General features: G+C 31.2%; 1 protein-coding gene and 2 non-coding genes across 5 annotated transcripts in view; 2 read left to right on the top strand and 1 right to left on the bottom strand.

Moving 5' to 3' along the window:
- The window catches only part of LOC664316 (diuretic hormone receptor), a 34,391-nt gene that overhangs the window by 7,060 nt on the left and 12,555 nt on the right, over positions 1-14,776 (bottom strand). For all 3 annotated transcript variants that reach the window (XM_008194489.3, XM_015979558.2, XM_064358633.1), the window contains 4 exons: positions 6,759-6,942; positions 5,685-5,778; positions 4,477-4,570; positions 1,963-2,043 (listed from right to left, as the gene is read on the bottom strand). In XM_008194489.3, the coding sequence (XP_008192711.1) occupies positions 1,963-2,043; positions 4,477-4,570; positions 5,685-5,778; positions 6,759-6,942 (453 nt within the window). The remainder of the gene's footprint in view (positions 1-1,962; positions 2,044-4,476; positions 4,571-5,684; positions 5,779-6,758; positions 6,943-14,776) is intronic.
- Mir750 (microRNA mir-750) lies at positions 6,494-6,585 on the top strand. Its single transcript, NR_038718.1, has one exon. It is a non-coding gene; the product is annotated as a microRNA mir-750 (primary transcript).
- Mir1175 (microRNA mir-1175) lies at positions 6,640-6,744 on the top strand. Its single transcript, NR_038717.1, has one exon. It is a non-coding gene; the product is annotated as a microRNA mir-1175 (primary transcript).

Genomic DNA, 14,776 nt, shown 5'->3' on the forward strand with positions numbered 1-14,776 from the left:
CAAAGTATCGAGAAAGACACTAGCCCTAAAAATAATTAATTATGTCAAAATAAAAAATTATTAAAATCAACGTAATTTATTTGTTAGCAACAACTTTCGCAGTTAATCAATATTTTCATATTTTGCATTTTATTGGTGTTAGAACTTTTAATTAATTTTAATTGAAAGCAAGGTTGGAACAATTCTGAAGAAAATCACATGCATAGAAAAAACCTAAAGTATTTATTTGCAAACACAGATTTCTGTGTGACTATTAGTTTTTGTGATATACAGGCTGATTCTTTTAGAACCTACATTAGAAACTTTTAAACATCTAATATAGCTAGAGCTTAAAATTTTTTTATACTATCCATTATGAGTTCAACCACATTATTCCCAAAATGACTAAACTTCCGGAACTATGGGAAATTGGCGCCAACTTTGAAATTTTAAACAGTAACCACCTATTTTTTATTGCATTTTTGAATTCGCTTTTTGAAATTGATTAAAATATACCCTAGTTGTTAGTACTTATCTGTTATAGTTATAGTTTTTCTGTTATAGTTTTTTACATATGTCTATTTTTTTGTTAAAATTTTGCAGTGAGTTATTTAAAATATGACATTTTTTGAATCTTTTGCGACAAGTGTTTTCTTTACATTCGATAACCGAAGGTTTAAAGAGCCTTCTAGAAATGCTAAAATTGTCTAATCGGAGGCTAGTATAATTTTTTCAAAATTATTATCAAAAAACGGCTATAACTCAGTTTTCCAAATGGAACGATTCTATTTTCTTACCGACAATAGAAAGATCATCGACATTTATGGTGACTTTCATCAACACGTCCTATACTTATATCTTACAGTTTTTGAAATAGTCACAAAAAACTTTTACTTTGTAATTTTCATCGTTAATCAAGTAGGCCTTCCAAAATGGCCAATAATTGTCAAACTTCAACATTTTATATAGTTTTTAGGTGATTTATTATTTAATAATCAGTAAAACAGTAACGTTTAATTATTGTCTATTATAACTTAGTGAATTATGTAAAAACTCAGTCAGTCTATAATCGAATTTTGAATTTTTTTAATAAAAATGAACATTTCTTTTAATTATCAGCACGACTTTATCGTATTTTTCGATTTTTTGCTCGATTAAAAACGAAGACAATGAGCTAAAATTCCGCTTTTTGCGATTATTTCAAAAGCTGCAACAAAAAAAAGTTTCCAATGTAGGCCCCAAGAGAATTAGCCGGTATAGTAAAAATACTTTAAGCAGACTCACTGACTCACACTGTACCTATAGATACGCTTTCGCTTATTGTGAAATATGAAACATATTCATCAATTTAATTTGACATAAAAATAAGTAAAATCACAGAGTCCCCGGGTGAGAGCGCGCTTTGTCAATTCCGTTTGGAATAAAACCAAATCGTGTTACCTGCCACATTATAAATGTTACATTTATTTAGTTCGGTGTTAAAGTCAATTTTCATTAATGTTAATTGGTAGTAATTGATTACAATTCAGGGGCGACCTGGCTTCACTGGCGCAAAGCATTCAGTTCCCACTAATCTGTGGCTACATACGGCTTCACTTGCTCCTTTAAAAACGCCTGAAAATCGTACTGCGAGCGCTAATTTCAGCCGGAAAAATCGTGCCCCGGAATATTCATTCGAATCATTAAAACCCGCACTATACTCAAACTGATTACGTTATAATCGCCCGTAAAGCTTTGATTGAACATTGAAGGAATTATTTCCGAGAAATTGTAATTACTGTCACAAGCAGTATGCAAATGACATGAAAGAATCGTTCGGAATTATGAATAATGATTGCTAGCGCCAGATAGATAGGTGAAGCTCTCTTCACTTTGATTTTAGAAACGCTGAATCGTGCGATAAAATCATAGCAACCGCCGTTGTAAAAGACGGACAAAGTGGCTTTCACCCTTTTCGTCAGCGACACGTAACTAATAACATACCCCAACCTATTACTGCGTAGATCCGAGGCTTGATGTTCTCGCCGGTGAATGTTTTCACCACCAAAATGTATAGATATAAACCTGCAAAAGTATCGGTGTTAACGAGCCATGTCTACGTTGTTCACAACTAAATTTAAGCAGATAATTGAATCTGACGGCCTAGACTAACAAGTGGAAGACGCTAAGAGGGTGAAGGTCACGGTGAAGTATTACCCCTAATCAACTTTGGGGTGAGCAAACTCTCAAGTACGCCCGAAAGCATTTAAAAAATATACAGCTTTCGGTACAGTCACCCAAAATAAAATTTGGTAAAAAAATCCTACTTGGTGCTATTTTACTCGCTTTAGTTATTTTTTTTGAGAAATAAACAATAGGATTTTAAACATCCTAGCTGAAAAATCATGCAAATATATTGAAATTGAATTGATTTTAGATTATTTTGTTTGATTCGTTGTTAAACATTTTTAAGACATTTTTTAAAACAAATTTCGCTAGAAAAGCCTGAAAAAAGCTCCAAATTGTGTCTACCAAGGCACAACTTTGATTTTGTTTTTTCGAATGTTTGAACACATTTTCATTCAGAAACCTAATTACTTCGTAAAATTTTTTTAAAGGTTAGCATTAAATCATCACAATTGACCAAAAATGGTATTATTTTTGTCATTTTTCGAGAGTTTAAGCACATTTTTTGAAGTAAAAATTTTTTTTTCGATTAATTTCGCTAACACTGACTCATTTGATTAAAAAATTTGGTATTTTTATAAATAAACACGTGTTTATTCTAAGTTTCTGATGAGAAACTGAGTGAACAATTCTTTTTACTTTTGCTAGATCAAAAATTATGTGAATTGAAAAATTTCGTTAAAAATAGGTGAAAAGTAGATGATTTGAACCAGCTTTTAAGCAGAGACTTATTTATTGTACAAGAACTTTTTACCATAATACTCATAAATCTTGGTCAAAAGTACGTTACTTCTGCTTTTCTTGTACATTTAAGCACGTTTTAGAGTCAAAATTATCTCATTTTTTCTTTTTTGAGCACGTTTTCCAGTCGACGCTATTATTTTAGAGTATTCCGTTAAAATTGGAATATTCCGAAAATTCACTCAGTTAGTGTGGTATTCTTCGAGTTTTATTAATGTAAAAACTATGTTACATTCGAAAAATTTACGTAAAATTGGATTAAATCACAAAATTTGGTCAAAGATGATGTTATCTTATCTTTTTGAGGTAAAGACTGATTTATTTTACAAGAACTTGTCAAAACACACCTACAACTCACAAGATAAAGGGAAATAGAGCTAAAATTTTAGTTAAAAAAAAGAAAAACCATTAAATTAAGTCGAAAAAACAGAGTTTAAGTGTTTAGCACTTTTTTAACCAAAAACGGAAATATTCGCAAAATTTTATTCAAACCAAAACGACGAATCCACAAAATTAAATCAAAATAAATTGTAATTTTTGATTTTTTAATGGTTAAAGCACTAAGGACCGGATTATAGAGGCGCCATTAATTTAATCCGCAATTAAATGCGTGATTAAATTATCAGGTGGCCAAATTGAAGCATTTTGATTGGTCTATTCGTGTTGTTAATTTTTAACAACGTGTTAAATTTTAATAGAGCTTTTTATAAACTAGGAGCGGTTTATAGAAGCGTCATTAATTTAATTCGCAATTAAATGCGTGATTAACTGATCACGTGACCAAATTGAACAAATGTGATGGGTCCATTCGCATTGTTAACTTTTAACAACAAATTAAGTTTTAACAAAGATTTCTATAAACCGCACCCCTGGGGCGGTTTACAAAATGTCAAATTAAGATTTAATTCCAAATTAAAGTAATTCGATATTTAAAACGTTGAAAAGTTAATCTCGAATTAGAATTTGATTGCAACTACAATGTTCTGTAAACCGGCTCTAAGATTTTTCTCGAAAAAATTCGCTAAAATTGGCTAAGAAATTACCAAATTTGGACGAAATTCATACGAATTTTATCTTATTCCAGTTAGTTTAGTCCTTTTTTGAACTTGAAGCTAATTTATTTTGTAAGATCTTGTGAAAACGCGCCTTAAAATCACAAAAAATTAAACTTTATCTGATTTACTCGATTTCGTTTGATTTTAGCAAAATGTAAAAAATAAGCTAAAAACTTACAAAACTCAGTCTAAAAAGGAGTAATTTTTACTTTTTTCAAGTTTCTAACACGTTTTTTGAGTGATCTGAAAAATTACAGTTGAGTCAGCTCAGAAATAAAATTTTTTCAATTTTTCTGTTTTATTAGCACCATTTTAATGCAAAATGCAGAAACGTAATTATTTACTATAGTAAATATATAAATAGGTATAGAATATATTCACTACAGAATTAGTTTAGGCGTTCGTTTGTGGGCGCGTCATTTTCTTTTAGGTGACTGTACGTGCTGCCTTTCCGGAGCTCCGGACCTGACATTTATAGAGAGTAATATCACATGCAACATGCAGCTGAATATAATTTGAATAACAACGTACTGACCTTCCACAAACATCCAGAAAAAGTTCGTCAGGTGGAAGTAGTGCAGCAGAATTATGAGGAATATGCAGAAAGCCTTGTTAGTTTGTAAAGGAACCTTGAAATAATATTTTAGTTAGAGAATGTATTCCATTTATATAGGGTTAAAAAGTGTGGATACAAGAGACCCTCGTAGAATAAAAACCGAAAAATTGGGGAAACATCAAAGCTCTTTTTCCAGGCGGATGTTTGTTTTTGTATAAAAGAATGTTTTAATTAAGCAAAGAATGTAGTTTTTGCTCTTTAAGAAGAGCGGACTAGGACAGGAAATAAGAAATGAGGAAGAGTGCAATTGAGCGTAAAAAACTTTAATCTTGGGTTAAATATACAGACAAATAAAAATTTCATTAAAAATACGTGTGTTTCACAAGTTTATAATGTGTGCATTGTTAATTCATTCACGGTTTTTAATAATTTAGTTATTGTCAACAAATCAATACGTATAAAACCCCAATATTGAACGAGATTTTTTTAGTTGAAATCAACGCTCCCGGACTCACTCTATTTAATTTATGTTTAAATAAATGGAGCAGCTAATTCATTTTCAGAATTCTCCCTTCATTACAAAAGTTTTCAAACCGTAATTCCAAAATTATTTCATTTTAGTTTCTCTGAAACAAATTTCGGGTTTGAACTTTGTTACTATAACAAACTGTAATCTAAATATAATCTCATTTGCGTTTATCAAATTTTATTTCCTCTAATGTTTTTGGCAAAATAAACAAATTCTACGTGAGCGCTAGGAGGTTTAAAAATATGCCCACGTTTAATGTTGATGAAGAAAAAAATAATTACAACAAATAAGTAGTAAAAATTTGTTGCGAAGCGGTTTTTGATTAATCTTTTCGCTTTGGAGAATCGTAAATGTCGCAAATTGCCACTAAAATCCTAAAGATCTTTCTGTCGTAAAATTTAAATGGGAATCATAAAGCATCGGTTGAAGTTGTTAATAAGAGGAAATGAGTGTCTTCGAGGAGATTGAAATAAAACACTTAAAAAAATAGATAACACGGATTGAATGTAGGACATGGATAAATTAAGGTGCCATTTTTACTGATTGCACTATATTTGGAAATTAGGAACAAATATTGGTCTTGAGATAAATGGTGTTTCTCGTGTTTACTTTATTATTTCGATGGAATAATCACGTCAGCACAAAACGTAATACCAACCTGCAAACTGTAAACGAAAATCCACATAAAATCCGCAAGGATGTAGGAACACATCAGATTCATATGGATGGTATTTCGCAGACATCGCAAGTCTCTGAAAATAAATGAAATTCTCCAAGTTTGCAACTTTGACAAGTGGCTCAGTTTTTTTCTTAATTTTACCAGAGATAGGGAAATATTTTTAGGCTTCTTGCCGAAAGTTAAAGCAGGCTTGTACAAACTTTTTAAATCTATTCAAATGAAACTTTTAGTATTATCTAATAAAATTCAGATAAAGGTGGAGTCGGAGTTTTCCACAAGTTTTCACCTTATTAAACTGCAAATAAACTTCGTGCATAATAAGAATTCGCGCTCTAATCTTTTCTAGAAATATCGATTAGTCGGAAATAGAGGGTGGGCCCCTAGAAAAATTATCGCTAACATAATTAAACTTTCAACGATAACGCAAGTGGTGAAGATGATGAAACCCAGCGCCTCAAATTTAAGTATTTATTTGCTAATCCCATAATTCCACTTGTCGATGGCTAGATAAAATCGAATTCGAAAAATCTCACTCGGAGCCAAATACTTTTTCCCAGATAAAATTCGTCGGAACTTTGTTTACTTTCCTCTCGACAGTTTTAAAATAGTGCAAAAAGACTCACCTGTACACATCACTCACGATCAATACTCCTTATTGGTTATAGATATCGATAACAGTCCGGTGAGGGTATAAATGTTTGGTTTTAAGCCCACAAACTCCAATTGTGCAGTTGGTGTCGTAAAATCAGGTATGTTTTAATTTAATTTGACTTTTTCTGTGAGAGGACAGAAAGCAAAGGGCCCTTGGGTGGAAGGTTGGATCTTCGCATGATTCAAGTTGCCAGATCTAACTCTTCCATATGACGGTCATTTGCCAACACGCCCGAATTTCGGCAAATATTTGCAGCGGAAATTTGATAAAATATCGTGGGAACGCTTTGATCGAGCTCTGTAAAGTAAGTGGAGCAGTGGTCTCTTCACTTGGTTTTTATAGTGAGATTCAACTCCTCCATCTCATTTTTTGAGCTCGTTTACAACGTTTGGGTTTCTTACTTGAACTTCCAGAAGATGTAAACGGCAAAGAGGAGCGCCACTAGGCTGACGGTGTAGCCAATGAAGTAAATTGTGGTTGTTAGTTCCACTTCGGGCACCTCCAAAGGAGACAATTCTTTGCACGAGGTATAGTTGCTATATTGGTCCCAAGTTCCGTTGGCGAAACACAAACGCGTCGCGTTTTCTGCAAAGTTCAATAAAAACTGGAATTTGAAAAATTTATAAAACAGCAATTTTATTTCTTTAAAGACACTGATTTACAAGAAAATACCTAGAAATGGTTATCCCATTTTTAAGTTTATATGTTAGAGAAAGCACATAATTGTCGCAAAGAAGAGGAACGGCAAAAACAAGACTTTAATTTAATTTTTTGCACTTCCGGGACTAAAGTTGATATTTTACAGAAGCATTTCCCAACTAGGTATAAAGGGAGTTCGCCAAATAAGTATTGTAATGGCGGAATTTTATAAAATGGCTGACGTAAAAAATGAAAAAAAAAATTCAATAAAGTTAACAGACAAAACTAGCAGCAGGTCATTTTTTCTGTGGGATATAAATTGTTTTTGCACCAAAAAATTTCTTTAAAAAAATAATTATGTTATCAAAATTTTGACTTTTAAGGATTTTAGATAGATTTCTCTTTGTTAAACGCAAAAATCAGCTTTTTGTACAAAAAATTTAATGAAAAATAACGCTTCTACTGCAAAAAACTTATTTGTTGAAGAAAACAATAATTATATGTTATGAAGATTGGCTATCAATTTTTAGTAATTTATTGGAACTGAAATTGGTTTGAAGTTAGAGCAAGTTTTAAATTCTTCTTTAGACTTAGTTTAAAAATTAAATTGGCATTTTTTTATTCTTTCGTATCATTTAATTGTTTTCTGTCTCACAAGATTATTTTGCATTTTCGTTACTTTTTTTTTAAAAATAGAAAATTGCAGTGTTGTTTAGTAAGCTCTTTTTGTCTTCACATTTATATTAAAAAATGTTATCTGATACCGAATTTGACCCTATTTCTGTATTTTCCTATCTACACTTTCATATAGGATTTTTTTGCTAACATTAATAACATTTTTTTAATAAATCAAACAATGGACCCAATTTTTTTTTACTAAAATTCCTCCGATTGAATTTATGGGAGTATAAAATTATTGTTTTTTTTTAAATTGGTATCCACTAACATTCATTCGGTTAAAAATGAGCAACAAAGAAAATAAATGTCCTATCAAATTTTATTGTCTTTTTAAAGATGTACAAGGGGTTCGTCAATTTTTGTCGGATGTTAGAAGGGGTTCGCAAGGTGAAAAAGGTTGGGAACCACTGCTTTACAGGGACTAACGTGGGTCATTTATTCCCTGAAAACAGAAACTAAAGTATCTATTTTAGTCTATTTTAGGAAGTGCATAAAAAGTAATAATTTTTAAGTGCAAAAAATAGCGTATAAACTTCGGGACCAAAGTGCCTAAATCCCTCGCGGGATTAAATGCTGCACTTTAGGCCCTCTATACAGGGATTTCCGTCTAAACCCCACATTAGAAGTATTGAAAGTTCTAATAAAGGTATTCATCTATAAGTTGGTACTCAGTCATAATCTGTTAAGTTCTGCTCAATGAAAATATTTTCAAGATGGCAGCACTTCCGGTTATACCGGAGGTCGCTATTAACTTTCTTATTTTAAATGTAAAGCTGTGTTTTTCACTGCCTTTTTGAATTAGTTGAGTTATTTTAAGGGAGTTTTTATTAGCTTTCCCTAAAGTTTAACTATTTTTGAGATATTTAAGATTTTTTGAAAATTTTTGGATTTGCATATTGTCATTTAAAAAATCGCTTAGTTTTAGAGATTTCGAAATCATACTCGGAAAAATAGAAAAGGGCCTATATCTGTTCTACATTGTGTTCAAAATTGAAAATGAACTTAATATAACCAAAAATTTTAAGGTTAAATTTGGACAACTTTAAGTGCCCATAACTTAATTTTTTCAAATGGAATGTTCTATTTCTATTTTACTAGATGGAGGAGAATTTTGTTCTGCATCGATCTGTGTTTCTTACTAACCTCAGCTATTTTTGCATAGTTTGTCATAAAAATATTTCTAATTAAACTTAAACGATAAACTCTGTTCAAAATCGTGTTATGCATCCCCTATAAACAAAATAAATACATTAAATGTTGGTTTACAAAACTTTAATTTCTTACATTTTTTCATTCGTTTCCTTGGCAAAGTATAAGAATAGACCTATGGGTAATGAATTTTTAAATACCAATAAAAAGTTATTGTAACTTGAAAACTATTAGACATAAGTATAGAGAATGTTAATACAGATCCATTTATGGGGTTTCATTTGAAAAAAATGTTGTATGTATTACATTTAAAAAAAGAGTGTATTTTTTGTGTAAACAACCATTTGATTAGGTAGGAAAAGAAAAGTAGCACTAGTTAGCAACACAATATTTTCACTGATACTTTTTACCCTTTGATTGTTTCTCCATTAACAGAACTGTTCAAAAGTTTTATCCTATTTTTCTTTTAACTTAGATGAAAGCAAATTTCACCCCAATTTTCATCAAAAACACTTTCAGCGTTGATCTTCTGATAAAATCCTCTTTGTTTAATTTGATGTCATGCGTTGTTATGGTTTATTTTCAATAGGCAATTATATTAAAGATTGTAGAAAAACAATTTTTCTTAAAATATTCTTAGTTTTTTCTCATTTTATACTAAGGATACAAAATAATAGCAAGTTTAACTCGTAAGAAAAGTGTTTAACTACCTCGTTAAAACTTAATTTCTTAATCTTAATCCTAATCTGTTTCCACTCAATAGTAAACCACCACTTTTCTTTACTTGTTAAACAGTCTACTATTTTTTAATACTACGCAAATAATTTTTGGAATTACAGAACAGACTACACAACAAAGTGTGGATGAAATACAATTACTATTGAGCTATAACGATAATTTTTTAATTAATTTTTTGTATCTCTTCAGACAAAATCTCTCGAACTGAATTTTTTCTGATTAAATTTGGTCGAAATCCGCTGTAATTGCGTTATTTTCAGCATAAATACGATTTGTATACACCTTTCATGAAAACCTTTTGATTTCAGTCAATTTCTGACCTCAAAGCTAGCAAATTCACTATCAGTTGGCTTAATCAACATGATTAAAACCTAAAACTACGATTTCCATACTCAAAATCACTCGAATAGGAATAGAATATCTATTAAATAATTGACCGATATTTGTTAACTACGACTTATTTTAAGCGGTTCTTTCATTTTTGCTTTTTATCTCCGGTTCATATAGAACGTATATTTTGTTTTGCTATTGATAAGTGTTCTTAAAAAGTTATGAGGACCTATATTGCTTCATGAAACCACTGTAGCGCAGTGTAATTTGAGAAACTGTAGAGATATATTTTGATCATAAATATTTACAAACAAATAATCCCTCGAATCACTAAAATTGACAACACAAAGTGGTTAAAATAGAGGTATTGTGATTTTTAACTTGTGATTATCATCATAATTGGTTCATCAAAATCTCTCGATTTCAGCCAATTCTTGAATTCAAAGCTTGCCAAATCACTGTAATGTGGCTGAAATACAAACTCTTTACGTGTTTCTTCAATTTAAGTTGATTCCTGTCTCAAAAACGTGTAAATTGTCTTGAAATCTAAACTAAAACACCGACTCTCGTTCCTCGGTTAAAAGTAGAGTCCTGAATAATTTTATTCTTCCTTATTTGCTTTCTGTGATCGAAAAAAGTGTTATAATGTGACTCATAGTGTAAATTTTAGCAATGTAAATATTTGGATAATACATTTTTGCAAATACAATAAATAATCTCTCGATTTAGCAAATTCCGAACATAATGTTGAAACCATCCCAAAACGTGTCAGTGGACAAAATTAGCACATTAGAACAATGATTATTTATTGAGGTATAAAATACGTAATTCAGACAAGCTTGAAATTATGTTTATACATAATGTGGTAATGGAGCGTAATTATTTTAAATCTAACGAAACCGACTGGATCATTTACCTAAGTGATCGACTCAGTTATTTTGTACAAGAAAGCGCTCAAAAAAATCTGTCCTAATATGGTTTTCCAGTTGAGTGCGGCGAATTATTGGTATTAGTAATCTTATCAAATCAAAATATTTACTTTAATTTTCCCAATTTGATAAATAAATTTACTTAACATTTAATCATTTAAGTAACGTTGCGAAATCATCACCTACGTTTAGTATTTTTTTGACAGAAAACTCTCCAACAAAGCACTCGAAACTATTAAAATCACAAGTGTTGCCTTAGCAATTTTCCAGTTAACCCATAATTAATCACATCGTCGGTAAATATGCCGACTGTAATTAAACGCTTGCTTTACTCGTCTAAAAATAAAACCAGTTTCGTAGAAAAAATATCGTGTGTCATTTTAAGCCACTTGAATGTCGTTGGGCTTTAAACGAATTCTCCAACTCGTCGTGAAGTCAAACCAATCAATTTACGAGCGGATAACTGTCGTCAGCCGATAGACAATAACAAATTGCAGTTTTCTGCTGCTCAAATACCCACCAAATTAGTCGGAGCATTCGTACCAACTGTTTTCAGCACCTCACGTCCGACAAATATAATTTTCCACATGCTGCAATTTATTTCGCAGTGCACATAAATTTAATTCGCCTCGTAAAATAAGGATGCAATACTTGCAAACTTTCGCAATTAATCTATTGTCTGTTGACAGTTTACATTCGGCGCTGGCATGCCTTTTTGCATCGTTGGATTCCATTCTTTCAACTCGTGGTCGCTCGTTTGATTTCAGTTGTTCTTTTGAACGTGGGCTCACCCCAAATTGCTTTTTATTAGAAACAGCAGTGAAATGAAGTTGCCAAAAATTTAGCGATTTGCCCGGCGCATCCACCATTATTGAGCTTTTCTTAAATGACGGAGTGCGAGCAATTCTCTTGCGAGTTTAATCCCACGACTAATTTAACTTGAAGGCAGCAAACGAAAGAAATAATTATTTATAAGTTTGTGAGCAGAGCGGTCCGAGTTGTGAGCACACATCCGCAAAAGCTCTCATTAGTTTTCGCATGAGGCGGCACGAAATTTTCAACACACTTTTTTGAGCACAAAACAGCTGCTCTAAAAATAATCCAGGTATTGACGCTCAAGAGAATCACATTGTGCGAGGGTCTTATAACGTTGTGACGGAATCGGCGTTGATTTGCAGTCGTAATGAGGCAAATGTGCACGAATAGGACGCGTCGTAAAAGTTACGGCCACAAACACGCATCTACTCTATTTCACTATAAAAGATCCAATTATCGGAGGGACTTTATTATGATTAGCTGAATTGTGGCTTTATTAGCTAATCTAAAGTTATGAACTTTTGGAGTTAATTGATCTGTGTTACGGTTAAATGTTAAGTGGAAGCAAATGCTTCAAAGAGTCGCAATTATTAAATTAACGGAGAATTTGCGACCTGCTCGCAAGTGTCGCGTTGTTCGCTGCTTCAATCATTAAACTAAGAAAAAATGCTCTAATGCGACTTTAATGATCAGCCTGCTCACATTTTTTGGCAAATTTAAATCACTCAATGCTTCCTTCAAATTTAATTTATATTTTATTAGACGAACGTTTTCCCTGTTGTGAATCTCTGAATTTAGCATTTTTCATGAACGTTTGATGTTGACAAAATATTCATTCGAGTAAAGCATCAAAGAGTAGGGCGACTTTTATTTAAACGCCCACATAGTTTTGTTTTTTATTAAAAAAATGCACCACTTTGTCTTAGACCCAGAACACAAGTTATTCAACCAAAAAGACAAAATATTATTACTAATGAAACATGTTTCGCAAAACCAGTTTTTATTTTCATTGAAAGCCTCTATTTTGTGGAAAAATATCCAGTTACTGCACGCAAAAATTATACAAACATTTAATGAAGGCTACATCAAACAGTTGTGTATAAAATATGACCCCAGAGGTTACAAGTTATTATTTGATCATGTAACGTGTCAGGACAGGTTCATTATCAATCATACAATAGTAAATTATGTACCGGAGGCAACTTGTGCATATCTGATGGTGCACAATCGATGACCTGACGTATTTTTTTAACACTGATGGGTTTAATAAACATGTAGAGAGCTATTAAAATAATTTTAACTAAGAACGAGCCAAATAGTTTTTATTGAAGCTTATTTCGTTTTGATTCAGACACATCATTGCTCTGCGAAATATTTCAACAATAAGTTAAAAAAATTGTTAAATTTGGTCGAAAATAAATTACCTAAACTTTAATTAATGTTAATTAATTAATTACGTTAATAAATTTGAAAAATTGAAACATGTTTTTTAACCGTCTTAACTCCGTTTTTCACTGATTTCGTTAAACGAGACTAAAAAAACACTAACTGGCGTCTAAAATTTAGTCCAAAACAAACTGAAAAATCACTAGATAACTTCAAACATCAAACAATTTTTGGGTCTTTAAGCACGTTCTTAAAAACAAAAATCATGTGTTTACGCGAAATATGGTTAAATTAGGCTGAGAAGTTGATATTATTATGCCGATTTTTGAGATATTAATATTTCGCAAAATTTCGTTCAAAATTGGTTGAGAAACGCTAAAAAGTTCAACCATACAATTTTTGCTGCATTTCTTGCGCATTTTAGTAAGTTTTAGGCAAAATATTTAATTATATTTCGTAATTATGTTAAAAATTGCAAGACAAATCGATGAGGAATCGAATCCTTCCAAAAGCGCAATTATTTTACGAAAATTTTCATCAAAAATGATGTGATTCTGGCCTTTTTCAAGACTTCAGATAAGTTTAATAAAAGTAAGTAATCCCGCGAGATTTTGAATTGAATGTTATTTTTTTCCGAGAATTTCAGCACACTTTCAGACAAAAACGCAATAATTTAGCAAAGTTTAGGAAAAATAAACCTAATGTAATACGAAGTGGAAGCAGTTTTTGCATTTTTAAGGGTTTTTATTAGAAAATGCAATTATCCCTGAAAGGTTTTTAAAAATGGGCCAAAATATCGCCGAGATTAATTGAAAGTGCCTTATGCCTTTCGGAGTGTTTGAACCTCTTTTTCAGTCACACATTATTTCGGAAAATATCGGCAAAAATTTTGCAAAAACCTCAGAACTGGGTCGAAAATAATATTAGTTTTATCCATTTCTGGTGGCGTTTTGCGTTTTTCGCCAAAAACGTCATTATTTTAAAAGATTTCTTAACAGTAAGTCGAAAAATCACAATATTTGGTCGAAAACCTGTCGAAAATGACTTGTGTCGTTTTTGGTTTTGTTCTTTGGCGAATTTCACAAACTAATAAATTGGATTAAAAAAAATTCAATTTAAACACATCACAAAACACAAGTTTTTTAAAAAAAATTCATCGAAAATGATCCGAAATATCACTAAATCACTTTAACAATCGAGCCATTTTTGTATTTTCGAACGTTTTTGTTACAGAAAACGATGTGTTTTTGCAAAAAAATTTAAGCCCGGCTTCAAAATCACTATTTTTTTTTTATTAAACACAAATATACCGCAAAAGTTCGTTAAAAATTAGCCAAAATATCGCCTAATTTAGGTACAGTTATTTTTGCTTTTTCGAGTGATTCAGCCTGTTTTTCAGTTAGACACTTAATTGTTTCGGGAAGAATCGTTAAAAATTTCGCCAAAATCCTCCGAACTGGTTCGCAAATAATATTAGTTTTATTAATTTCTGGTGGCGTATTACGTTTTTTCGACAAAAACGTCATTATTTTGAGAGATTTCTTAAAAATAATTCGATAAGTCACGATATTTGTTCGAAAATGACTTTTGAGTTTGACTTTTAAGAGTTTTGGTTCAGTTCTTTGGCAAATTTGACAAACTAAAATAATAATAATAATAATAATAATAATTATAATAATGATAATGATAATAATATTAATAATAGAATTTATTTCCAACAGACTTCTAGTCTATAGTGGACCATATAATAAATA

The sequence above is a fragment of the Tribolium castaneum genome, chromosome 9 (assembly GCF_031307605.1).
Source record: "Tribolium castaneum strain GA2 chromosome 9, icTriCast1.1, whole genome shotgun sequence".
In the NCBI taxonomy this organism is placed as follows: domain Eukaryota; kingdom Metazoa; phylum Arthropoda; class Insecta; order Coleoptera; family Tenebrionidae; genus Tribolium; species Tribolium castaneum.